Below are 27525 nucleotides of genomic sequence, written 5' to 3' on the forward strand. Positions count from 1 at the left end.
CACTGCTCCCTCTAAGGCATGTGCACATTCACAAGTTTTTGGATGTCTGCTCAGTTCATTTTAGATCCCACTCAGGTTGAATTAGAAAGGCCCCATTCTGAATGCAGGTGCGCACAAACACTGCCTTGATAATGCCACCCAGAACAAAACTCATTCTGCACAGAGATGAAAAAATATTAGTGTGACCACTGCTGACATCTAGATTAATGCTTTGCTGGCATTATGGTAGAAGGCAATTTTTGCTGATCTCTCCTTCTCTCTGAAGCCTACTGAACCTAACATATCCCTTGGGGTTGTGTGAGTATCAATAAATGGTGAAAACGATTTAGGTTACAAAATGGAATAATAAATTGAGTTTTTCTTCTTGCAGGAAACAAGCTCATTCACAAATGTTTGGAATTATATTATGTGGGCTGTTACTTCAAGTTTTGCAAGACACAAATGATGGAAACAACTAGCACCTCATATAAGTGCTCAGAAGATTATACTGATTCTGTGGGTTTATTGAAATTCAGAGAACAGATTAAAAAAAACCAAGAGAATGGACAGAGAACGTTAGTCATTCTTCCTCCAAATACAGACACATCAACGATCCAAATAAACTGATTAAGACTATGCAAAGCATTGTTCTCTGGATTTATAGTGTCCCAGCTTATTGCAATAGTCATTAGCATAAATGGCTTTAAGAAAAAAGATTCAGCACCAGATTTATTTAGTGGCTACAAACTGTGAGAGCAATAGCACTTCAGTGCAAAATCAGGAGGGGCATACATGCATGAATACTACAAAGAATTGTATATCAGTTTCCTTCTTAGAAAAAAGGGTCCCACAAGGAGAATTCCACATAATCCCCAAACAACTGTTTATGGTCCCCTAATCTCAAGGAGAAGTTTAGCAATTTGATGCAAGAGCTTTTTAAGAAAGAAATCAAAGGGGAGAAGTAAGTGTTGCTAGTCAAAGTAACGTCAAACACACAGTGGCCGACATCCTGACTACTGCTGCATGAGTGCTTCTAAGATCAGCACACAGGTAGTAGTACCCCCATGTTAGTCCCTGCACTTCCAAAGCAGGGTAATCTTGTGTAGGAGAGCTAATATTTTCAGAGCTTCCCTTGCACTCTCGAAGCACTCTGTTAAAGTGGGAACACAGCATGAAGGGTCAGGAACATGTTTCTTCTCTAACAGAGCACTTCTGGAATGCTGGAAACTCTGAAGGTATTTGCGTTCTTGCGCAGGAGTGCCCTTACTTCAGAAGTAGGGGGACTAGCATGGGGGCTACCACTGCATGCATACTGACAGTGGAAGCACACAAGCAGCAGTAATCAGGATGTCAGCCAGAGTGTTCTTTCCAAAGTAGTAGCTACAAGAATGTGGAGTCAACTTAAAACGCTGACTTAAGTTCTAGAATTCCTTTCTAGTCACGGTTTTACAATTATTGTTTCACTTGAGTAGCATGTTAACATGTAAAATGCAAGAATGATAAATGAACATTCGCAACAGAAGACTTCCAGTCTTTAATATTAAATCAAAGAGGAAAATATTCACAATTCAGAAATAGAAAAATAATTTTTTGGCAATAATTAATTAGCAATGTTCCACGATAGTTAATCCTGACTGTGTAAAAAACATTCAAAAATAAAAACAGTTAATGGCATTCATATACAGATCAAGATGTTAATGAATCTTATATAAGATTTCTAGCTAGACCAATTGGCACCAGTGGATTCCATGAGTTAAAGTGAAAAGAATAGACAGATTTGTCCACATTCCAGAAAGTTCTTTCCAAAAGTGGGATTTCTGCCTTTTGTGCTAAGGTACAAGAACAAAGTACATAAATGTGTATTGAATTTTTTAATCCTCTGATTTGGTTTGATCCAGCAATTAAGTAGGAAAAAAAGAGAGAAAAGCTTTTCATATTCAAGTTATCTACACGTCTATATATAAAAAACAGTGTGGATATATATACACATATCATACACACACTCACTTACTCTCATATATATATATATATATTGGACTCTGCTTCCCCTCCCCACAGAAACAATGTGCCACACCAGAACCTATCAACAGGCTTTTAAGGCTGCAACAATGAAACAGGACATTGCTTTTGAACTGAACTACATTCTTCCATGTCATGATCTATTACAGAGGCCACCTCCAATTTTGCAAGTGTACTAGATTTCAATAACTTAAGATTATCATCATATAAAAACAGTTCCAGAAACACATTAAAAGGCTATTTCTGCTCCCAAATCATGTCCGCTATCTAAATTACATAACCAAATACCAAATGAGGCCACACTGGAACACACAAAAATGTTCCTTAGCCTTAATCTAAACTAACATGCATTAGAACATTCTGATTTCCTGCATCCTTGGACTTTCTCATCTTCTCAATTGCTCGGTGCAGATCAATCTGTTGCACTGGCCGAATCTCATCATCTTCATGACTAAAATGGCAAATAATAGAAAAGGTGATTCAAATGCTGTGTAACAAGGTTTTTTAAGAAGGTGAGTATCATAACGTCCAACACAAGTACACAAAGGCCCAAACATGATCTCACCATCCCCCCACCACACCTGCTAACTTGGCAGAGGCACCTTTTCACGTGGTGATTCTCTTGATTTAGCAGGGGGAGAGTAACCAGCCCTATCCACCTTCTGCATAGTACTTCCAGTGACTGCTGCTGATGTCTATCTTATTTATTCATTATTATATTTTTATTATTTAACACATTTTTATACCGCCCAAAACTTATATTTCTGGGCGGTTTACAACAAAATAAAAACAGAAAGTAAAACATTAGTTAAAACAAAGACAAAAGGTTTAACACCCCACAACAATTTAAAACATTTTAAACAATATTTTAAAACAGCATTAAAACCATTAAAACAATATTAATTAGAAGCCTGGGTGTACAGATGCTTTTTAGATTGTGAGCCCTTTGGGGACAGGGATCCATTTTGTTTATCTTATCTGTTATTTCTCTGTGTAAACCGCCCTGAGCCATTTTGGGAAGGGTGGTATAGAAATCGAATGAATGAATGGTGGCTGGCAACAACTTCTGCAGTCATGTCCAGCTGCCTCCGATATGCAGATAACCCTTTTTGTGCCAGTTTAACCTCGCATATGCCGAGGTTGGGTGCCAATTACCTGACTATGGATACGTAAAACCCGAGTGCTGGACCCATGATTAATGAGATCCTCTTATATATCCAAGATGCAATTCTGAGGTGTACTCCTATGGCAGAGCTGCAGATCTTTTACCCTGGTGCTTATTGATCTGAAGAATGAATTAGATCTCCTGGTCTGATGCTAAAGAGCCAGTACATTTTATACCTAGTGGCTGCTGACAACCCATCTCAGCTTCCATGCTCTCTTACATCGTTGTACACAAACTGTAGTGAGGGAACACGGTTGCCAGGGTTGGAAGCAAGAGAGGAAAATGTAAAAGTAATAGGGAAGCATGTCAGCTAGAGAGGTTCAGGGACCGGGTGGCACACAAGCTGTCTACTAAGTAACAGGACCTTACACTTAAAAGGTTTAGTGTGAGCTTTTGGCAGTATTTGATAAAGGCTGAGAAACAATAAGAACCACCAACTGCCTGGAGGGAGGCAGCGGCAATGAGGCAAGAGGTTGGCCATACAACTAGCCTGAGAAGGGGGGCCAAACCAGCAATAATAATGTAAGGTTGTTAAATAATGTTTTGATTGATACTATAAATGGGCTCAAGATCTGCAGACAAAAAGGTGGTATATAAATGCAACCAATTCATTAAATAAAAAGCAGCCTAAGTTGCTACATACATTTGGAAAAGAAAACATGTGCAACTTGTGCTTCACTTCCTGTTTTCCTGTATGCAGAGAACAGCTGTAGACATACACACTCTGTGTGTGAGCTTGTGCATAAAACAGAAAGAAGTACAAGTGACTCTCCCTTCCTGATCCTTGAGCTCCTGTGTAACATCCAAAATGGAAAAAGGAGGTCTCCTCCCACCCCTGTGGAGATAAACATGCTGTCCCTATATCAGGAGCACATGCATCTCAGAATGGGAGCAGGGGACAGGAGGAAGTCATTCTTACTTCCAACTGTCCACACACAGTTCAATTTGAAGTTGCTCTCTCAATTTCTGTAAAAAGAACCGTAAAGAAGGGCCATGGGGTTCCAAATCTTTATGGAAGTTATTTAACATGAGGTACCTTTCTTCATATGCAGCGTTAACATATTCCCTGACACAGAGGAGTGCAGCATCGCGACACATTTCTTTCAAGTCACTTCCTGAGAATCCATCTGTTTCTTTAGCAATTTCAAGGAGGTCAACATGTCTGTCCACCTATCAAGCAACAAAAGGAGTGTCATGAAATTATTTTCAAGCTGTGAGGAATAGTCCAGGCTGGAACAGAATCAAAGAACGTGTCACATTTGATTCTGTTCCAATCTGGACTTTATATAAATATAAATAAATAAAGTAAGTAAGTAAATAAATAAATACATAAATAGGCTGGGCTTAATTGAGCCAGGATTCAGCCCAACTGATATCAATTAGAGCATAAGGATCAAGACATGTATATACAACAGTCAGTTCAAGGCCACTTACGAGCAAACGTCAGTCTCACAGCAATGACATTACAATAAGGAAGCGAGGTGTAACGAGACCTTCAGGGGCCAGGGGACAAAATCTAGGCATGGGGCCCCCTGATTGCATGTGCAAAGCATGCACATACCCCAGCGCCCTAAGCTATGCCCTATGTCTGACATCAGACACACGGGGGTGGAGCAACCAACATCTCCCTGCCACTGCTCCTACCTCCTCCTTGGCCACACCCGAGGCCGCTGCCCCTGCTCCCGCTTCTTAAATTGGCCTGTCTGTGTGTGCGCGCGCGCATGCCACCGTTGTGGCAGGGGGCGCTGTGGCTGACGGGCTTCTCTGGCCAGCCTGCGCACCTGCAGTCTGAATATGGACGTCACATGCCCGTGATGTCATGGGCATGCAATATCCATAGTTGAGCAGTGCAGGTGCAGAGGCCCGCCAGGCACACTGCCTAGTGCCGCCGCCATGGGGGGTGGCCTGCCTTGCTCTGCTCACCCCCACCCCCTGGAGGCCAACAGATAAGAAATAGTGGTGGGGCAGGGGCAGCGGTGGGGGGCCCTCAGGGCCCAGGGACATTTGTCCCTGCTTGTCCAATGGATACTACATTCATGCTAGGAATGATTGTGTGTCAAGAACAGTTCATTAGAACTTACATTTTCATTATTCAAAATCAGTTTCAAGATTGCTTCTCGCTGCTTCAGTGCCTTTAAATTAAAAAAAAAGCATTGTTACAAAAAAAAAGAAAGAGTGTGTGTGTGGGGGTGGGGTGGGATAAAGCAATAATGTGTTATCCAGATGGTAAGCGATTTCTCTGTTATGTCCTTTACTGCATCTAATCAGTACATGAACTGCGCTGTTGCATAATTCTCATCCATATCCTTGGGGCTCTCTCTTAAAATGTAAGTGTACAGACTGCCTCTCAAAACAAGGTGCCTTTACTCTCGCTCCTCAGCACCACCCAGATTTCTCTCTCCTTCCTGCTGGGGTGGGAACTGAAAACACTGAGTGGAAGAATAAGCCCAAGTGGCCAGACTGCTGCTGCGTTTGACCAAGTCAGGGACAGCATCAGTTATTGATGCTCCTAGTCCGGTTCCAGAATAACCTCTCTCTAAGACAGCTAACTGCTCAGCTACAAGGGTACACACACTCTGCAAGGGACTCCCTTTCCCAGATGGGAAACCAGGAAATATAAACAAATATACTGTACTTCAGGAAAGCAAACAGATGATAATCTCCAATTGTTACAGTTCCTGAACAGCCCAGAAACAGGAAGAGGAGACTCCACTTTGAAAATTAAGCACAAGTCCCCATTATAAAGGGCAAAAAATGGGTTAATATGTATCTGCAAAATATTAGATAACTATTTGTAGAACCTAACATTCAATAAGGGATACACAACCCACTCATATTAATTTTCAGGGACTTACAGGTTGATTGATATGAAACCTTGTAGGCATTCTTCTCATAATAGCTGAATCAAGATCCTGAGGACGATTGGTAGCTCCCATCACTATCACCTAAATGTAGTTGGTAAGGTGAGGCGGCGTGGGGTGGGGAGAAGGAAACAAGATAATCAGTATAAGAAGTCAGGTTGAACTTGATCAGATGAACTTAAAGAGCTCTCTTGCTCCCAAGGCTTGGGAGAAAAAAACAGAAGGAGAAAAACCCACCCGTGACTAAACTTTTTTTAAAATAAATAAATAATTTAAACACACAGACAGAGCTTTTGAGGGCTTTTGCATGGAGTTACCTGGACTGATTAGAATCCAGGACTTGAATGACCAGCAGATATACATGCTGTTTTTGCTTGTCAATGAAAGGTTCTCCCTTCTTGAACACACACATTTTGACCAAAAACAACAATTAAAACTGACCAAAATTTGGCTCAGGTCTATAAAACTCCCATCCTGAGTTTGGCACATTAGTACAATGTGTGGACAATGAAATGTGAATGAATGTTTGGTGCTAAAGTTTACCTAAACATAAAACTTCTGCTTTAAGAATCAATGTTCTAGAACATGTTTTGTGACTCTTTCTGTAGAGGGGGTAAGGAATATGTAAGCCTGCAAGAAGAAAGGCATGTTCATGATAATCTAAACCAGGGATTCTCAGCGTTGGGTCCCCAGATGTTATTGGACTTTAGCTCCCATAATCCCCAGTCCCAGTGGCCTTTGGTTGGGGATTATGGGAGTTGAAATCCACTAACACCTGGGGACCCAATGTTGAGGAGCCCTGATCTAAACCATGGTTCAAATGATCACCTGCACTCATTCTGTGGGTCTTCCAGTTACCATTTCTTAAAACAAAAAACTCAGCAGAGAAAATTATGCTAACTCATGCTCATTCATGAAAACAAGACTTTTATACTCAAACTAGCTGATCCGGCGCAGAGCATCTGCGCCCCTAGTTCTCCCTGTCTCTCCTCCCCATCTTCATTCCCCTCCCTTCAGCCCTAGTCCGTGCTCTTTTCCTCCCCCTCCCAGTCCGCTTTCCCTCCCCGCTTGCCAGACTGGCCAGTGCTCCCCCCTCCCCCAGGCAAGCACTTTCTTTTCCCGCCAGCTGGTGGCGGCCATTTCCCTTGTGGGCTGGCCTGGCCAATACTTTCCCTGCCCACTTGCCACCCGCATCACCATTTTTTCGCCCCATACCCATGGCTATCTTGCAGCTGCTCGTAAACTCTTGCAAGAGCTGCCACGCATGGCATTAGCCACAGGTACATAAATATAAAGAAGAAGATATTGGTTCTATGCTTTGTACCTATGCCTCATAAGTATCATTAGCTTACTGCTACTCCACACATTGTCATTTTCCTATACTGCATGATTTCAGCAGCTGGGAAATCAGTGTACTCACAACATCAGTGTACTCACAACTCGCAACATCCACTCATGTCACATACCACCCTATACAGATTCTGTCTCTATGAGAAAATTATAATGTACAAGGGAGCTCAGGCACACATGCTTCAAAATACTGTTCTGTCTGCTATTATTGAGAGAGACTGCCACCTAGGGGTGCAAAGAAACAGTGCTAAAGTATAAAAAGGTTTATCAAATTACTGCTTACTCAGTTGTGTACATTTGCACATTCATCTTTCCATAGAAAGAAAGTGAAGGGCTGACTTATCAACAGGGTAGCATCAGCCCTCAATAATGGGGGTCAAGGACCTGGGCCCCTGAATGCAGGAGATTGCACTGGGCAGATGACTTTAGCAGAGAGTTCATATCCTATTCTGTCTCCTCCAAAGTGTAACTGATGTCTCTTTTTCTTCTCCAACCAGTGACCCCTGCAATCTTTATTCCAGGTAACTGCAATATTCTTTTACTACTAGACAGCCATCACAAGTTGCTTAGTCTTGAGAATGTGAGATATATGAATCTCAAGTGCCAGGGTCCTCTAGGCTGTTATACAATATTTATTCTTTCTGCTGATACTTCTTTATGCTGTTTGTCTTGCATTGTCTTTTATTGTTGATTTGGTTTTATAACTTATCAGCTGCTCTGAGAAATTATTACCTGAAGAGCAGGAAAAAAATCTCAGGACAAACGTCTAAGATTTATCAATATATATCGACAAAGTAATATTTAATCTTACAATCTAATATTGACAAGTAATATTTAAAGTATTCTCCTAAATATGCAACATGGCAAAGAATGCTTTTATAAAAAGTAACTGGGCACCTACAAGACACAGAAGCCAGAGTCTCAGAAGACTGTATTGTGTAGCCACAGCTTCTTTAGAGGCTTCCCTATGAAGGCTTTTGAAACCAGCTATGCATGCTCTTTTCCATGTGTGAAGCTGAACCTTTGTGCACTGTTCATTCTTTGCTGTCAAGTCAAAACCAGCTCTAGAAAACAGTTTAGGAGCAAATTGAAGCTACTACTCTAGCTAAAGAAAGTAGGAACTGCTGAATGTTGCACTTCCATGCTGTTTGGTATTTCAACTGTCCCAGATTATCTCTGCGTTTAATAGAGATTTTTGCTACTGAGTATCACTGCAATTAGGCATGTGCAGAAATCGGCAGACGGCCAGTTCGGCGGAGGCGGGGTTTACCTTTGAGGAGCTGGGAGGGTGCTCACACACACACATGCTGCATTTCCCCTGCCAGCGCTATGCCCAAAATCAATGGTGCGGGGTGGCAGCATACCCTCTTGCCTCCCGGGTCAGCATCAGACCGAAAGTGGCCGGTGCATGTGTGTATGTCGCCACTTCTGCTCCGACATTGACTGGGGTGGCAAGAGGTTATGCTGCCACCCCACGCCAGCAATGTTGTGCACAGTGCTGGCGGGGGAAAGGTGGCAGGAGTGCGTGTGCGAGTGTAAGAGAGAGCGCACATGGACGCACGGACCTTCCCTGCTCCTTAAAGATAATACACACACACATCCCCACTGATGGATCGGACATCTGCCAGACCTCCAAACCTGTTCAGCAGTCTGGAAAAGGACCACCAAGCTGTTCATGCACATTCCTAACTGTAACAGAGATTATGTAACTGTAACAGGTATTCTATGGTTGCCTTCTAAACCCAAGTATTGTCATAAAATATTTTACTTACTTGGCAATTATAATCTGTATCCAGACCATCCCAGAGACTCATGAACTGGGCCTTCATCATAGCTGTGGCTTCATGATCAGAACTTGAACGACTTCGTAGGAAGGAATCTGATTTTGAAAGAGCATTGGAATAAATTTGTGGTTTGAACCAATGAATTCTGATGCAACAGGATATGTTAGCCAGGATTCAAAGAACTACACAAATAGTTCCATGTGCCTAAGTGAACAGTTGGACCAGTGTTTCTCAAGGAGCAGTCCTGCTTCCAGCTGTATCACAACCTACTTTTGAAACTGAAGATACTTTCAAGATCAGACTAATATGGCAGAGTTGGGCAGAAAATAGACCTCAGTTGACAGATGGACTACTGGCCAAGTATTAGGGGACCTTCTAACACTTATTGATTGCTGAAATGTTTGCAAAGGAGGCGGCACTACATGAATCTTCATCTCTTCCAAAGAGGCACTTATGTCAATGCATACATAACATCACTTAATACAGATCAGCTATTCATTCTGGCTTAGTAAATTTAACGCATGTCTGGAACCCACTGGGATTTTAGCAATTAAATTTATTTATTTTAACACAATGAGAGATGAACAGAGGGCACAAACCCCAAATCAGCCTATTCCTGTGATATGGCATGGGCTGTGTGTGTGTGTAAAAAGGGTGTGTGTGTCACAAGCCCAAAGGGTGTGTGTGTAAAAAATGCTATGGGGCATGCTGAAGCCCTTGGATATGCATAAAGTAGCTCTTTAAATTCCAGCCATGGATAGCTCCATGCTGACAAATCTATTTCTCACTACTGTTGCTATTAAATTTTTCACATGTCTAGATATAAACGATTAATTTCATATCCATTATTCGAGTGCACCATCCTAAAAAGGAGGATCCTATCAGGATGTGGGCCATCCTAAAAAGGAACATGTATCAAGCAGCATGACATCCAGCCACTTGTCCTACATTCTCCACTCAAATACTATTTACAAATCATAATAAAGACGCTCTAAAAATTCTGCAAAGAATAAAATATACAAATATATAAAAGTGATAAACAGATTAACATATAGTGGGCAGCATACAGATTAAGTTAGTCATAACTAAACCCCACTGAAATTAATAGGACAAGTTAGTCATGACTAATTTAGTCAGGCTGTCAGTCAATGAGACTAAATTAATCATGATTAACTTGTCCTATAGATTTCAATGGAGCTTAGTAATGACAAAACTAGTCTAGATGCTGCATTGTAGAGATTTATTCCAAGCACCTGTGTAGAATTCCTTGGTGTAGAATTTCGTTTTTCCTACCATGACTCCTGGCTAGCTCTTATAAAATATATGTGGCACATAAGGATGATCTTCACACCAAAGTGCAATGTTTTATTTTTAATACAAAAAGGTCATTGTTTTAAAAGCCAGTTTTGGTTGTTTTCAACTGTAGAATTTTACAAGTTAAATGGGGGAGAGAGTTCAGTTCCTTTGCCACTAATGCTTTGATACCCATTTGTTTTTTAGGATCCAATTACCAACATTTTCTTTCCACTTTAATGCAATGTTTTCCTACTACTACACAGAAAGGACATCTTATTTTACCTATTTCATCAATAAAGATGATAGAAGGTTGTAGCTTCATAGCAAGGGAAAAGACAGCAGCCGCCAGCTTCTGAGATTCCCCGTACCATTTGTCTGTCAGCGTTGATGGTTGCAAATTAATAAACCGACAGCCTGCTTCCTTTGCTGTAGCTTTGGCAATCAAGGTTTTACCACAGCCTGGAGGGCCATAGAGAAGTACTCCTAAAGAGCAACACATTGTTAGTATTTTATTTCTGCTCAGTGTGACGGACACAGCACACATACCCATATAGTCACATCTTGATATGAATAAAATTGCTTCTAAGTGCCTCTACATATTCTACATTTGAACTGCTCCCTATATTTTGCTTCTGTATCCACTGAAACCTGAATATTTCACTTCATTCTGGATACTATTACCTATTAAAACAAACATGATTCCTCAACTGGAGAGAAAGAACAATAAAGGAAGAGAAAAAGGCCCTGTGAATACAAGAAAGTCACTAAAAATCATTAAGAACTGCTCAATAGGAGAAATGTACCAGTACCTCACAGTTCAACCAGAAACATTTGGAATTAACTGGATTGCTGTCATGTAAATGCAGTTAGGAGGGCAACCCTTGTTTAATTAAAACTCATGTGACATGCCTGTGAAATTTAGATCTGCATTCTTCTGTGCACATGGAGAACAAAATATATTTCAAGTCATCATAAAAGACTAAAAACTGCTTTGACTTTGCCCCATTTCATACAGTCCATCAGGGTGGTGAAGAAATAGCATGGTGCAGGAGCACCAGGGTGGCATTACAAGCCTCTCCCCTTTGCTATGCTGAGAGCCTCCAATGTAAATGTCTTATCACACAGAAACCCAATTTGTATTACCTTCCTTGGCTTTTTGGAAAGTGTGAAGGACTTTAAGGGAAACATTTTGAGCAGCCTGAGTTTTTATTTATTTACAGCAAACTTTGAGAAAATATGCTCTAGGTCAGGAGTGTCAAACTTGATCAGATGGTGGGCTGGATTTGATTCAGATGCACCTCCGGCGGGGCTACACATAGCCTCATGGGGCCTTCCGTTGCCTCATGCCTGCCTCACACCACTTTCTGTCTTTCTTCTCTTCTCTTCCTCCCTTCTTTGTCATGCCACTTAAATTAGCTGAATGCACTACTTTTACACCAGAATATGCCTGAGGATTTTTTTTAAAAGTTTTCTGGTATTTTTTGAAGAAATTCTGAATGTCATCATTCTCCCTGATGACCTGCATATACCAAATTCTGCATACACAATCCTGCCACTGAAATTAGCTGAATGCACTACATTTTACACCAGAATATGTTCAGGAAAAATTTAATGTTTTTTTAAATTTATTTTTAGAAGAAATTCTGAACATAAGTATTATGTTTTAACATTGTTCTCAACGGGTTTTTAACACTCAATCAGATCAATAACCAGAGCACCATCATTCCCCAAGAAGAGCTTCTCTTTCCCCCTCCCTTACCCTCTACTCACCTTTCTTCCTCCTCCTCCCCACTCTTTCACTCTCTTCCCCTCCTCCTCTTGCCCAGAGAAAAAGCACCCTGCACTCTCTTCTGATTGAGTCATCCTCAACTTCCTACTCCTCCCTCTTTACCTCTCCTCTACCTAGCGCACTGCGCTTTAAGCCTGCCACAAAGAAGGAGGAGGAGGAGGAGGAGAGGAGAGAGACAGTTGTTAAGGCGGGAGGCCGTGCTGGTCTCCACTGACTGGTTCCACCTTGCCTGCCCCTGCAGACTAATCCCTGTCCATGTTGGTCTCAGCTGCCTGGTCCTTCACAGGGTGGGAGAGGCCAGGGGGAGGAAGCCTGCCTGTTAGCAGGCAAACAAGAAGACATGTTGCCTCTTCAACAGGCAATGGGTGCGGGGGTGGCGAGGGGAAGAAAGGCAGCGGCTTGTCCCAGGTTCATGCAGGTCAGTCAGTGGAGCTCCACAGGCCACTTCTGGTCTGTGAGCCATGAGTTTGACCTCCCTGGTTTAGGCCATCTCCAACCCTACCTTTTGGTGGCTGCAGGAGTCTGGAGTTCTGAAACAAATGTTTCTTCCTGATGGGCAAGATGACTGTGTCCTTCAGGTCTGTAATAACATCATCTAAACCTGCAATATCACTCCATGTTACCTGAGGCACAAATAAAGTGTTCAGAACATTGCACGGTCATTATAAAGCAAATAGCAGCCATATGCTCATGTCTCTAAAGAACCTGAGAAACAACAATTACATTTCAAGATCTCTGAAGCTTATCATTGTCTACATAATTTTGTGCATATAGATACAAATACATAAGGGAAGAGAAGAGCTATTCTGATATTAGTTTGATTATGTTTAAGATGTTAGTGCTTTAAGGTACAAGTGCATTTATAAATAGTTTTATATTATATGGTTTTTATTATTATTACAAATATTTATACCCCACCCCTCCAGTACACTACTGCTCAAGGTGGCTCACAATATTAATAAAATGTAAGTAAAAGATTAATAAAACTAAACAAGTTAAAAGACCAGGCTAAAACTACATTTAAAATTACAAATTTTAAAAGTTTCAAATTAAAAGTTATTAATAAAAAGCTCTAAAAATGGAGAACTAAAAACTAAAAAACTTACAAGATATAAGCATCAGATAAAACAGGTATTTATTTATTATAAAGTACTGTAATAGATTATATGGTGAGTACATTATATATTTGTTTTCTGGTTATCCCTGCAGATGTCCCTTTACCTGCTCCCTTTTCCAAGACTTATATAAGATGATTTCCTGATAAAAAGCTATCTTGACTCACAGTTCTCATAACCATTTCCTAAGTTAGCAGCATTCTCAACTTATCAAGCTGCAATTCCTGAATGAGCAATAGCAAATACATGTATCATGTCCCATCCCAAAGATTACACTTTATAGTTTCCCCAGAGCACTATTTTATAAGTGAATAAGAAAGAGAAAATGAGTGAAGAACTCTTACATGCATGCTAAGAGGGTCTACAAGATGTGCAGCAATGCTCATTTCATACTCTGAAAGCTTTACATTTTTCACGCCTATCTGCTTCATTAACTTCTCTGCCTATAAAGGGGGAGAAAGTAGGAATTCAGTAACATAACAGCATGAGATGATTTTAGTTAAATATATTTGCTTGTTTGCTTTAGAAACTCTATACATTTCCAAGTAACGTTCAAGGAATTAAGAGTTCTGTGAATGGGACCATAAGATTTTAAGACCTTTGAACATAGCTCCCCACCCTACCTTCTTCCTTTTAAAGTGAAAATGATATTATGCCATTTGCTGGTTGTTCAAATAGATGTGATAAATAAAGTTAGTTCAGCATCTTGGGGTCTTCTTCAGAATAATAGAAATGGTGCCCCAGTTCCATTTTAGCTTTTGCCCAATACTTCCAAGAGACCTTTTTCAATGACAATAGCACAACATCACATTCGCCTATAACTGATTGGGTCAAAGGAAAGGAAATTGCTTTGGTGCATATTTCCCTCTCCTTTTTACAAACAATACCCAAGAGAAGCCATACCACACAGCAGGTGCATCAGCTCTTAGCCAAACAAGGGAGACCAACAGGCTTGGGGCTCATTGTTGCAGGGTTCCCACTAGCTGCCGCACCACAGCTAGTTTTTTTTTAAAAGAAAAGTTTAGAGTTCGCTGGGGTTGAAGGAACCAGACTAGCCATACAGCACTACGTATTGTGGTGAATCAGACCTCCAAAGAACAGTTGAGCAGTGGATAAGCTGCATTGATTAGACAGAGGATCTTCTCCAAGGTTCCAGGAAAGTATTTGCATTGTTCTCTCACTCTTCCTCCAAAGAGTTCAGAGTGGCTTATATAAGGTCCTTATCTCTTACTTTGATTTTTCCCCAGGATTGATTTGATTTAAACCAAATTGATTTAAATCATGATTTTATCCACCATTTAAAATTTACAGAAGTACTCAATTTTAGTGATTTAAATTACAATCTAAATCACTAGTCAGGAACATTCTATTTAATCATCACTTTCTAGTAGAAATACATTCTTGTTGTCTAATATAACCTCAACAATAGGGATAGATGTGGGTTTCATTTTTAGAAAGTAGGTACACACTTCTCATAACTCTGTTTCATTGATTGATTGATTTTTATACCGCCTGATTCCAAAGACTATGCGGTTCACACAAATAAATACAACAAAAACAGCACAAAACAGCTATTAAAGTAATTTAAGACATTCAACAATCACTAAAAGCCAGGCTTTAAAAAAAGCAGCTTAAGGGCTCTTCTAAAGGCTGGTAAAGATGTCAAAGCACAAATGTCTATAGGGAGCACATTCTACAGCCCAGGAACGACTACAGAGAAGGCCCACTCCTGAGTCACCACCAGATGAGTTGGCAGCATCTGGAGACAAACTTCTCTTGATGACCTTAATGTGCAGTGAGGATCATGCAGAAGAAGTTGTTCTCACAAGTAACTTGGTTCTAAGCCGTTTAGGGGTTTAAAAGTAATTACCAGCACCTTGTATTTTGCCCAGAAAACTATTGGCAGCCAATGCAGTTACTTTAAGACAGGCACAATATGGTCTCTCTGAGAAACCACGGAGACCAATCTAGCCGCTGCATTTTGGACTAATTGAAGTTTCCGAACTACATACAAAGAAAGCCAATGCAGAGCGTATAGTAGTCAAACTAGAAGTTACCGGAGAGTGCACCACAGTTCTGAGATCACTGTCTTCAAGGAATGGTCACAGCTGTAGTATCAACTGAAGTTGATAGAATGTGCTCCCGGGTATTGCCTCAACCTGAGAAACCAGAGTGAGGCCTGGGTCCAGAAGCACTCCAAGGTACGTACCTGTTCCTTCAGGGGGAGTGCAACCCCATCCAGAAAAGAAAGATCTATCACGGCCCTTCAAGTATAATTCCTATGTCCCTTGAAGTATGACCCTATTTGGACAATATAAGGCCTTGCATTTCTTTGTTGCACTATTTGCATTTCACATGCATGCCTGTCTTATCCACAGGTACAGGAACTTGGTTGAAAAATTCCCAAATGGAATTTTACGACCTGCTGCCATGATAGGTGTTTCCCTTATACAATGGAGGATACACTCGGAAAAGGTTTCCTCAGGACTCCATGAATACATTCTGCTCAATTTTGGTTTCACTTTCTATTTCCCTCTTCTATCCCTTGCATTTATATCCAGAATCTTTTTCCTTGCTCAGATCTACTCCATCTCCCCAAATCCTCTACTCACTCATTGGCCTTCTTTAGCTTGAATCAGACATTATGCTGTACAAGTGTACAGAAGTCTGTACACTTATACACGTTTGTGTGAATGACTGTATCTGCGTTCATTTTAAAACTGAAACTGAATACAGGCCCTTCAAATGCATGTTACAGACAGTAAGTGTACTGCTGTACCTGCGTTTAACATGACATGTGAAGGGGGTGGTGGCAGCAAGGGCTTGACTGTGTGTGTGCGCTGTATGTACACCACCTGCAAAATAGGAATGATCAGGTCTGTTATCTCTCACCCCCATATACTGCTGTTAATATGTTCACAGAATATAATTAGATGTTATGATTAACATTCATATGATATCTTTAACCTAGGTTCTTTTTTAATAAAAATTGCTTAAAAAATTGAAATCCAGTTTAAATTTTAAATTTTTCATTTATTATTATTATTTTTTAAACCATCATAGATTTATTGTCAACTCTGTTTTGTCCTCACAATCACCTTGTCAGCTTGGTTAGTCTGAGTGTGTGTGGCTCAAAGCTCCCCCAGAGTGTTTTGTGGGTTTGAATTTGTGTGTTCCTGATTCTAATCCAATCAGTATTCTAGACCAGGCACAAATTACACAGCATTCAAAAGAGGAGGCTGAACAATCTATCCACTCAAATAATATATGAAATGTAAGGCAATGGCAACAACCACACCTCATCACATTCATGGGCAACATCAACACATCTTAATTTGAGAGAGTCTCGCATGGTTATTGTAACAGGAAGACTGGCTGGCTATACCCCATATATGGTAGGTTGTGTACCTACAGTTAAGTCTGGATGAAACAGAGATCTGCCCTTAACACACATTTGGGACAAACATGCTCCTGAATCACCCCCCCGCCCCAATTCCAAAATATTTTCAAATAAAATTGTTTTTTAGTTCAATGTATTGCTGCTATATGCTCAGTTGAACTAAAAAACAATTTTATACGATAAAATTACGGGCTCACGTATCCCGCTACAAAGGCACGGAAAGCATTCTGGGACCACAAAGAGGCTGATGAAGAGCTGTGGCACAGGCTTTTTGCACAGCCCAATGGTGTCAGAGAGGAAGGAGACCTTTGCTGCTCTCCCCTGCTTCCAAAAGGACTTTTCACTTCCAGGAATATTTCCTGAAGGTTGTGCAGCTTCAGGGACATATTCGTGGAACTGAAAAGTCCTGAAAAGTGGGAGGGGTGAATAGTGAAAATTGTTCACCATTCCTCCTCCACTGGCTTGTGCAACAAGGCTGTGTTGCAGCTTCACAACAGCCTCTTTGAAGTCCTGCAGTAGTTCTTCTGCATTTGTAGCACTGTGAGACATGTCAGCCGCTATCTTTAAAGCTCTATGGCTAAACACTTGAAGCTGTACATATTTTGTTACTCTGGATTAGAGTAAGCAATGGCAGCAACAGTTAATCACACAACTAATAATCCCATTTCAAATGGACGCTTTTGGTTTGCTTTCTGGTTCTGAACTTACTAGTTCAAAAGCAAACAACTTTTCTCTGCTTCTTGAGAGATACAGAATCAATTTGAGTAATTCTGACAAAAAATAATTTACCATTTCCTCCTACCTGTTTCTGAGCTTCTACTTTTTGCTTCCTTGTTGGATCAATTGCATCTACCATCCATTTTATGGTAAAATATGTCACAGCACCAAATATTGTTAACCGGAAAATTAAACCAACAACTTCATTCCGGCTTAGAGGGCGAGAAAAGGCTTCTGCATGTACCATTTTGCCTGATTCACCTAGATGAAAGAAAGAAGGGAGAAAGGCAATATGCATTCTTAGTCAGAAAGCCAGAAACTATCTTTACAATAGATTACTAATCATACAGAAAACAATGGAACTACTCTCATTTTCCCCACCTTCCTGCTACTTCCATGTTGTCTATGCCCAGCCCAAAGTTTACAATTTAAAGCTATCAAGCTGTATGTCTCAGTCCAAACGAAGGTGTTGCAAGGGAAAGGAATTACTGAACGAACACACACACACACACACTGATCAGCTTGGCACCTGGCTTTGGATCAAATGTGCCTTGTAGATGTGTCAAGCCTATGTTGTTTGGAATCAGGGTTGATAAAAATAAATTTTAAAAAAATTAAATCAGATTTTTAAAACTCTCATGAGAGCTGCCACATATGGGATTAGCTATGGGTATGCCTTAGAGGAAATTTTATATATATATATATATATATATATATATATATATATATATATATATATACATATATATATATATATATAAAAGATCAGACAGCAATAATGTACTTTTACTAGAAAATGATGATTAGATAGAATCTTCCTAACTAGTGATTTAAATTGTGATTTAAATCATTAAAATTGAGTCCTGTGAAGTCAAATCAACCCTGGTTGGAATTAGAAGTATCTATTCTATGTACTTCAAAATCTGTTCCTTCCAACTAACCAGGGTAATAAAATTGCATACCGAATTAGTGTAATAAACTCTTGTAGAGGACATCCAAGTGACCTAAATCAGCAAGATAAGTAATTTTAAATCAAAATGTTCCATCTATTAGATACTTTGTGAATACTAACTATATAGCTAGAAGCATAACATATTAATCTAAAACTGAAGATAGTATTTCTATCTGTTCTAGTCTGCCCCTTTTCAGTGATCTGGGTGGAAAATGTTATACTGCTATAATTTTCCATGGAAAATTTTCAGTTTCTACAAATACTAATTTTATGAAATAAAGCCACATAATAAATGGATACTAATACAATGTCCGGCAAAACTGAACATTTTCCAATTTATTTTCCCCCACTGGCAGTGATTAACGTTCCTATGAAGTTTCAAAGTACCTATGGGGAGAGGGAGGAGAAGAGTGAGAGAGATATTTTGAGCTCAATCAAGTCGTGGGGGAGGGGGGCAGACAAACAATGAACACATTGCTAAGCTTGGGTAGCAGCTATACCAGGAGTGCACATCTTTGGCCTTCTAACTGTTGTTGAACTACAACTCACAGCATCCCTGACTACTGGCCACTGTGGCTGGGGATGATGGGAGTTGTAGTCCAAAAACTGCTGCAAGGATGAAGTTGTATTCTAGACGTTTAGTGGAAGGAGAGTTCCATGTGCAAGAATGTCTTGTGTGAACACAACTCTCTGGAAGTTCTTTTTGAAGGGAGTTCCATTGAAAGAGCACCACTCCTCTAAAGGTCTAAATGCTATCTTTTGTTGCTATTTCTCAAAATCTCTTGCTGCTGGGAAAACAGTCACAAACACACTAGTGAAGTGGACAAAGAGTGATTAGTTGCTCTTGCCCATAAACTTATTGGTAGAACCATCTTTTAGTGGAAAAGGATGCAATTCAAACAGTTTTGAATCAGATTTGCCTAAATCTCAGCTGGGACTAACTTTGTCATGCACATTCTTCTACAGACAGTGAAACTGAAAGTACCTTAATGCCTTCGATATATACCGAAGGATATGGACAACAGTGGCATGTCATGCATAGGTCTTTGAGTATGCTAAAATTAGAATGCCAACAGTGTTAAATGCCCTTTTTTCTTAACATTTGAACAAGTACGGGAAGTACATGTTATTGTGTATTGTCGTTAAACTTTTACAAGTATGCAAAAAAAAAATTCACATAAAGCTGTGATTTGCTTGAATATATTTAAGTCATATTTTTAAACCAGCTATTCAAGTCTCTAGGCAGGTTACAATTTAAAGAAAAACAGTTAAATTCAGATACCAAATGCCTGGTTGAACAGATGCATTTTTAAAGCCTTCTTAAAAACTAGCAACAAGGTCATCCCTCTGCAGGGACACACATTCAGCAGAAATTGTGTTCCAAAGTGCAGGGGAGGCTACAGAGAAGACCCAACCCCAAGATACCATAAGAACTGGCAGCAACTGCAGGCAACCTTAATAAATGATTAGGGATTGTATAAGAAAGTGCTGTCTTAAATACCCTGGGCTAAGCTGTTTATAACATTTAAACCATATTAAAATGAACTTTACTGATTTCCCTCCCTAATCAAATATTTCAGTTTAAATACATGTGGCCACTTAGACGACTTTTATCAAGTACATAAAATTAACATAGGGAACTTTTAAAATTGTCTTTATTAAATAAATCAAATAATATATTTTATATTTGATGAAATTTCAAAAATACCAAATCAGATTACAGTGGGCAGCATTCAGACCCGCTTCCATAAATTGAAGCTTCATTACACAAATTCAATTATCCCTTCTTTGGTTGTAAACTCCTTCCATTCATAGAAGAAGCATCCACCGAGACAATACTGCTCTCCAAAAGGTGTGAATGCCACCCGATCTGCTTAGGGTATCGGAAAATTTCACAATTCATAGTTTTGCAGAAAATCCACAACAGTGACCCTTCTCCTTTATCATATAATGGGTCTGCCTTGGCCCAACCACACAAAAATGTATGTAATCTCAACCAGAAGCAAGGACTGATAGTAACTACTGGGCAGATAGTTGCTGCCCAGTAGTTACAATGAGATGAAAACAGTATTCCCTCTAAGGTGTGCACACTTGCACACACGTTTTTTGATGTCAGCTCAGTAAAGTTTAGACAGTGCTCATACTGAATCAGGAAGGTCCCACTCTGAATATATGTGTGCACACACTGCCTTAATACTGCCACCCAGAAGAAAACTCATTCCGCACATAGATGAAAAAAAATTAGAGGACACACTGAATGGAAGGTTAAAGTATCACATTTTTTTAAATTGATAGGTAAAGTCATAAATATTTATAGTCAGACTACTGACTAAGCCAGTTACAGATCAGGTATTTACTAGACACAGTTAAAGTAAGAGCCCACCCATATGGAGCAGTGGATGATACCTGTGGCAACTCATTAGTCACTGCCTCCATACAGTGTAAGTACATGAAATATAGTGCTGTGTGATGACTGACGGATATTCTTCCACAGTTCTTTCTTTACCAAGAAAAGAAGCTTTACATAAATTCTTAACAGAGTCATAAATTCAGTTTTAAGATTATTATACATTAAGTTGATATTTCATGTTAAACCAAGATTATTTTTAAAAGAAAAAATTATGGGCATAACAAATTTGTTCTTAATGAAAAAACCCCAATTAATGTTTCTAATCATTTATTTTTATCCACTCTACCTAAATCTTGAGGACCACAAACAGAGCTGCTGATCTTATTTCCAAATGAGATTCTGTGTTAACTAAACAATATTTTTATCTTTGTCTAGGACAGGGCTGCTCAACTTCGGCCCTCCTGCAGATGTTGGCCTACAACTCCCATAATCCCTAGCTACTGGCCACTGTGGATGGGAATTGTGGGAGTTGTAGTCCAAAAACATCTGGAGGGCCTAAGTTGAGCAGGCCTGGTCTAGGATCATACAACAATTTCCTCTGTCAACTGTTGCCTAATTTACTATAAGCAGAACTTCTCACACTAAAAATAATTTCATCAATGCAGTTTTTCTGAAGAACATTTGAGGCCACACCAGGGATATTGAGAGGACAGAACAAAGTTTCTGAACACTTCCATGTTTTTTCCAAGAGTTTATTTCTAAGAGTCCCCCCCCCATATAAATGGAATTAAATAAATTGCAAATCTTCCAGCTTTGAGAAAGTTACCTGTTACCTGCCAGGTAAGGTTGCAATTCTATGCTCCTTTACCTAGTCTGACAACACAGTGCGACTTACTTCTGAGTAAACACACATAGGAATGCGCTGCTAATAGTCCAATTCCATGTATCCATGAGGAAAACACTTAGCACTTGATGCCTTCCTTGCAATATTCCTGTTTTGGAAATTGAATTGCTCCTGTGTTTTGCCCCCTTCATGCAACAGTAATCAGATTTTTCAGGCCTCTTCTATGAATATACGCTCAAAGTTTAACTTGCACTACAGAGATACCTAGAGATGTACACTCTTACCTTTTTAAAGGTCATAAAGTTACTTGAAGAAATGAACACACACATATTTTTAGCTCTGCTTTACAGAAAAATGTTTTTAAAAGCTACCAGCCCATACATTTATAGCAACTGACTTGCTGTGAGTGAATGGTTAGTCACAGGCTTTACTATACTAGTTGTAATGTATAATAGATTAGCTAACTGTGGCTTCATTCTATGTATAGGTACAATCCGAAATTGGTATTACTCCAAGCCCTCTAATCGAGAGGACTCCTGAAGAATGTACCTAGAGAGAAAAAGCAGGGGCATGGGGTCGGGGTTGAAAAGCTGCATGTACCGTGCTGGATCCTGTGCTAGAAAAGCAAAACAATCTTCATGTTACGAACTGATCACAAAGGATGCTCCTGCAACTTTATCAGGTGTGCGACAAAGCTGCATTGCTTCCCCATTACTTCACCATTGGGACAGAAGAAATCACATCATCTGCATCCTTTGTTCTTTGATGTGCTGGTTCAGAAGAACCTCAGCCCTCTGCCCCTTTTATATCTGATGAGGCTGGAGCCTCGTCGCACTCCTAGATGTGCTGGTGGGTTCTCAGCACATTCTTTACTTGAATGTATGGGGTGATAATTTTAATGGCCTCTCTACACAAACTGCATAACCATTTTTGCAGCACGTGTAGAGGGGTGATTCAGAAGATCAACCTTTACATGCGAGTAAGGAATGTGCTGAGAACCCATCAGCCCTTGAGTGACATAGGTGTAGGTGCATTCACAACAAAGGTCCAGCCTCATCTCCAGTAAAAAGGGCAGTGGGCTAAAGTTCATCTGAACTGGCCTAGAGTTAATCTGTCATCAAGTCATGTGACTCTGTCCTATAGAACACCGCAAAAATCCACACCTGCCTCTCTGTCTCCTCAGCTAAAACTAATCAACTTGCTGCTGCAACTTCCTTTTTGTTGGCCATTCTTTATCATATCTTCAGCCAGAACAGTGCCATCAAAATAATTCTCATATATTTCAGGCCATGTAGTATTTCTTGTATGGGTATACTGACTTGTCATCTTTTTCTGTATCTCAGACTCCTCGTCCTTATCTTTAAGAGTTATTTCCTACCTTATCTTTCTGCTCCATTTCCTCATGTATCTCTGTCTGTGACATTAACTCCAACTCTACCATAATCAGTAAACTTGAAGTATCTTATCTTAATTTATCTCGCCTACTTTGCCATGCTGTCTCTTATGCCTGGAATTCCCTCACAGAATACCCACTGGCATTACTACCAGGAAGTTGAACCGAATCAAAAAATTGGTTCAGAGAGGCTTTTTTCAACGAGCCAGAACTGAACCTAAACTATCAAGGTTGACTTGAACCTGAACCGGACAAACAAAACTAAAAAGGCAACTGGCTCAGAACAGGGGTTCAATAAACCAGGCATTAAGATATTCTTTTTCAAGGAGCGGTAAGGGTTTCTTTTTCTCTCATATATATATTATACACAGACACACACACACCCCTCTCTCTCTCTCTCTATATATATATGGAGATTTATATTTCCCAGTGAGCCATCAGTAGACGAAAAAAGAAGAGGAGCAATAGATATTGGTAGACATGGCTTAAGACTGGGTCTGGTGCTCAAGTAAAAACCTTCCACCCACAGATTTTTGCTGTCCAGCAGCAACAAGGCCTCATTAGATCAAGGCTGCAACTGTCTTCAAGTTTCTTTTATTATTTTTATACCATTCATCCTAAGCAGGGTAAGTTAAAGTTTTTCTTTTTGGTTAAGTTAGGATAGAGTCCTAGCTGAGAGAGGGGAAGACAAATATTTGATAAAGCCCTAATTAATGGAGAAAGGGAAATTGATATGAAAAACTGATTAATACTTTACTTGAGGCCTTCCCTTTAGGCTTGGCCTAAAGCTTTTTCTCCTCTGGCCATGAAGACTAGAGGATTCTTTCGTCCCAGAAAGATAGAAAAATCATTGCATATTGCTTGCTTATTTAAATTTAGGCTTGCAGGCAAAGTAATGTGTGTGGGTTTTTTGTTTTTTTTAAAAGAATCACAGTTTCTAACTGTCCACAGAATAATCATGTTACTGCTTAGTCCAACTGTAGCACAGACAAACACATTGATGAGCAGTTTAATACATAAATATTTGGTGTAGGGTGTTATCAATATACTGATGATACCCAAATCTATTTCTCCATATCAACTTCAAGTGGTAATGGCATAACTTCCCTAAATGCCTGCCTGCAGGTGGTAATGGGCTGGATGAGTGATAACAAGCTGAAACTGAATCCAAATAAGACGGAGGTACTGACTGCGGGGGGGGGGGGGGCAGAACTGGAGAGAAGGTTTAGATCTGCCTGTTCTGGGTAAGGTTACACTTCCCCAGAAATAACAAGTATGTTTTTTCTCTCTGGTCTCTCAAGTTGAGACAACATCCAGAGATGCTTTTTGTCAGCTATGCCCATTTATGGAAGAATATGACCTTAACACAGTAGAACATATGCTGGTAACCGCCACACTTGACTACTGTGATGCACTCTACATGGGGTTGCCTTTGTACATAGTTCAGAAATTACAGTTGGTGTAGAATGAGGCAGCCAGACTGGTCTCTGGGATGACCCATAGAGACCATATAACTTTGAACTTTAAAAAAATGCACTGGCTGCTGCTATGTTTCTGAGCAAAATACAATAGCTGGTTATTACCTATAAAGGCCTGAATGGCTTAAGAGATCACCTCCTTTGTCATTAAGATCATCTTGGGAGGTCTGGTTGATGATTTAGATCCTCTTGGGATCTACCAGCTCATTTGGTAGCTACTCGGGACTGGGCGTTCTCTGTGGCTGCTCCGGGGTTCTGGAATGCACTCCCTGCTAAAATCAGAGTTTTTCCATATCTGGTTGATTTTAAAAAGACCCTTAAGATACACCGGTTTACTCAGGCTTTTCATTAATTTTAATTGGTTTTATATTAAAATTGTTTTAATCATTTTATCCTGTTGTTATATTTGTTGTATTTTAACTTATGTACACTAAGGATGTACATGTCAGGCAGTACAGAAATATGATAATACATAAATATGTATTATCAGATTAGTAGTTACTCAGTTCATTTTGTAGATTTAAATTTCAAGCAGCAGTGTATTATTCAACATGAAATGTGTCCTATGAATTCAAAACCAGACACTCTGCTCAGTGTCTTAATTACTGTCAGAACTGAGAGTTAAAAATGCTGTTGAACCTGAGCAGAACCCAAAATGTTAATGGTTAGATTCTCTGTCCCCCATTCTTCCTCCATTCAAATATCTCAACAAAATCCTGCTTTCTATGAAGCTCCCACTTAACACCTGTCTTCATCCCCATCCAAAAACCAGTAATTCATTTATCATATTTCTATACCGCCTGATATCAAAATCTCTAGGCAGTGTACAACTTAAAGCATAATACAAAAACAATATAAAAGAGTTAAAATTCATAATAAAAAATCTCAAAAATATATATTAAAATTTCAATTTCAATTAAAAGCTTGGGAAAACAGGTGTGTCTTCAGAGTCCTCCTAAAAGCAAACAGAGAAGAAGAGGATCTTATTTCAGCAGGTCTCCGATTATGTTGGAAAAGGCGCTCTCTTAAGTATGCTGGACAAGCCATTCAGGACTTTATAGGTAATAACCAGCACTTTGTATTTCATTCATAAACCTATTGGCAGCCAATGCAGTTCTTTTAAAATCTGTGTTATATGGTCCCTTCAAGTAAATCCAGAGGCTAATCTGGCTGCCTCATTCTGTACCAAATGGAACTACGTACGAAGGCAGCCCCATGTAGAGTGCATTACCGTAGTCAAGCCTAGAGATTACCAGCATATGTATCATTGTTTTAACGTCATTTCTCTTCAGAAATGGACGTATCTGGCTTATCAGATGAAGCTGACAAAAGCACTCCTGGCCACTGCCACTACCTCAACCTGAGAAACCAGAGAGAGTCTGGGATCCAGGATCACTCCCAAACTACGTACCTGATCTTTTAGGTATGAGATACAGAACTGCGGGCTCAGTTTGGCCTCAGCACACGCACAGAGACCCAAACCCAGCTGCAGCCAGCCTGGCCTGCTCTTCAGGAGGCCGGCACAGGATTTGCCAGCTTCCATTGGGGCTTGTCGGCCCCTGTTGCCACCTATGCCTCTGCCACTTCCATAGGTACCAGTAAGTACCTTTCTCTCCCCTCCCCTGCCTTAGGAAATGCCCTGAATCCTCACCCAATTCCCCTTTACAAGAATATCCAGTGAACCAGTTAGGCCATAACCAGACCACTTCAAATGTGGTTCAGATCACGCTTCAGCTTTCATTCTTCACAACGTACTGCCTGAGCAGAGCCCATGATTCCCACCATCTAGCATGTGGGTGGGTAGAAAAGATTAGTAAAGGTTGTGCAAGGATGTTGTGTGACTTGTGTGCATTCAGCATGATGAATACAGTATACACTCATCCCCAATCAAATACACGCTACACTTTTAGTATTCGCTAATGGTACACATCAGTAATTTGTACATACAGGGCATGCTCACAGAACTTCTCTGGATTTTTAAAAGATAATTTAAAAGAAAAAAGGACCTTTATTGTGCACCCTATGGGCAGTTTTGGTTATCAAATGTTGTTATGAGAGCTTGTTTTCTTAATAATCAAGGTACTAGAACTACGAATCAGGAAATCTCTGGTTTGAATCTCTTCTCTGTCATGAATTCACTGACTGTATTATTAATTATTATTATTAACATTTATATCCCGCTCTTCTTCCAAGGAGCCCAGAGCGGTGTACTACATACTTAGGTTTCTCCTCACAACAACCCAGTGAAGTAGGTTAGGCTGAGAGAGAAGTGACTGGCCCCGAGTCACCCAGCTAGTATCATGGCTGAATGGAGATTTGAACTCAGGTCTCCCCGGTCCTTCTCTCAAACTTCTCTCTCAGTCCCCCCCTCACGGGGATAAGAACACTAACGCGTTTCAGATACTACGTAACAGCCTTCTCTAGAGTATCAAAGACATTACAGCTTCACCTGTAAAGCCAGGTTCAATTGAGGAATTTGGAGGACAAACTGAGAAGCTCAGACGCAGCCTCGTGGTGTGGGTGGGATGACCTTGGCCTACCGCTCTGAGGGAAGGGCAAACGCAGCCAGAAGGACGAAACAAAATAAAGGGGGAAATGGGGAGCCTCACCTTCCTCCCCAAAGTCACCCCGGCGCTGAGGCCTCTCCTGGACGCTGCTCGCGGTGGCGGCGAGGTAAGCAGGCTGCTCGACACAGCGAAGCCACCCAGAGAATTCCTCGGCACAGCAGCTCTGACACAGAAAGAATGTGAAAGTAGAAGAGGCCAGTCAGTGCAGGGCTGGTGACCTTCTCGGCCTCTTTCCCCTTCTGCGCTGTCGCCTCCTTCGCGACAGGACGGAGCAAGAAATGGGTCCCAGGGCAAGCGAGGCGGGAGCCGAAGCGCTACGGCTGCAGTACGCGGGAGATTCACTCCAACCGATGGCGGCAGCAGCGACCGGAAAGGAAAGGGAAGCGACTTCAGCAGCTCCGCCGGTGCAGTAATAGCAGACCTCGCCTCTTCCTTCACTTCTGTAAGGCCCGCCCGTTTGTGAATT

The 27525-nt window shown here is 40.5% G+C and overlaps 1 protein-coding gene across 2 annotated transcripts; it reads right to left on the minus strand.

Moving 5' to 3' along the window:
* Positions 1-1489: 1489 nt before the first annotated feature.
* On the minus strand, positions 1490-27524 carry ATAD1 (ATPase family AAA domain containing 1). Of its 2 annotated transcripts, none has more exons than XM_053311245.1 (10): positions 27102-27524; positions 17561-17736; positions 13703-13801; positions 12746-12866; positions 10737-10937; positions 9147-9253; positions 6019-6108; positions 5245-5295; positions 4200-4333; positions 1490-2449 (listed from the first exon to the last, which is right to left on the minus strand). In XM_053311245.1, the coding sequence occupies exons 2-10, from the start codon at positions 17720-17722 to the stop codon at positions 2329-2331; spliced, it is 1086 nt and encodes a 361-aa protein (XP_053167220.1). In that variant the 5' UTR covers positions 17723-17736; positions 27102-27524; the 3' UTR covers positions 1490-2328. The 2 variants fall into 2 exon arrangements, with proteins under 2 accessions (XP_053167220.1, XP_053167221.1); XM_053311246.1 differs by lacking the exon at positions 27102-27524 and adding an exon at positions 18438-18457.
* Between the last annotated feature and the right edge of the window lies 1 nt (position 27525).

This window comes from Hemicordylus capensis, chromosome 3, assembly GCF_027244095.1.
Source record: "Hemicordylus capensis ecotype Gifberg chromosome 3, rHemCap1.1.pri, whole genome shotgun sequence".
In the NCBI taxonomy this organism is placed as follows: Eukaryota; Metazoa; Chordata; class Lepidosauria; order Squamata; family Cordylidae; genus Hemicordylus; species Hemicordylus capensis.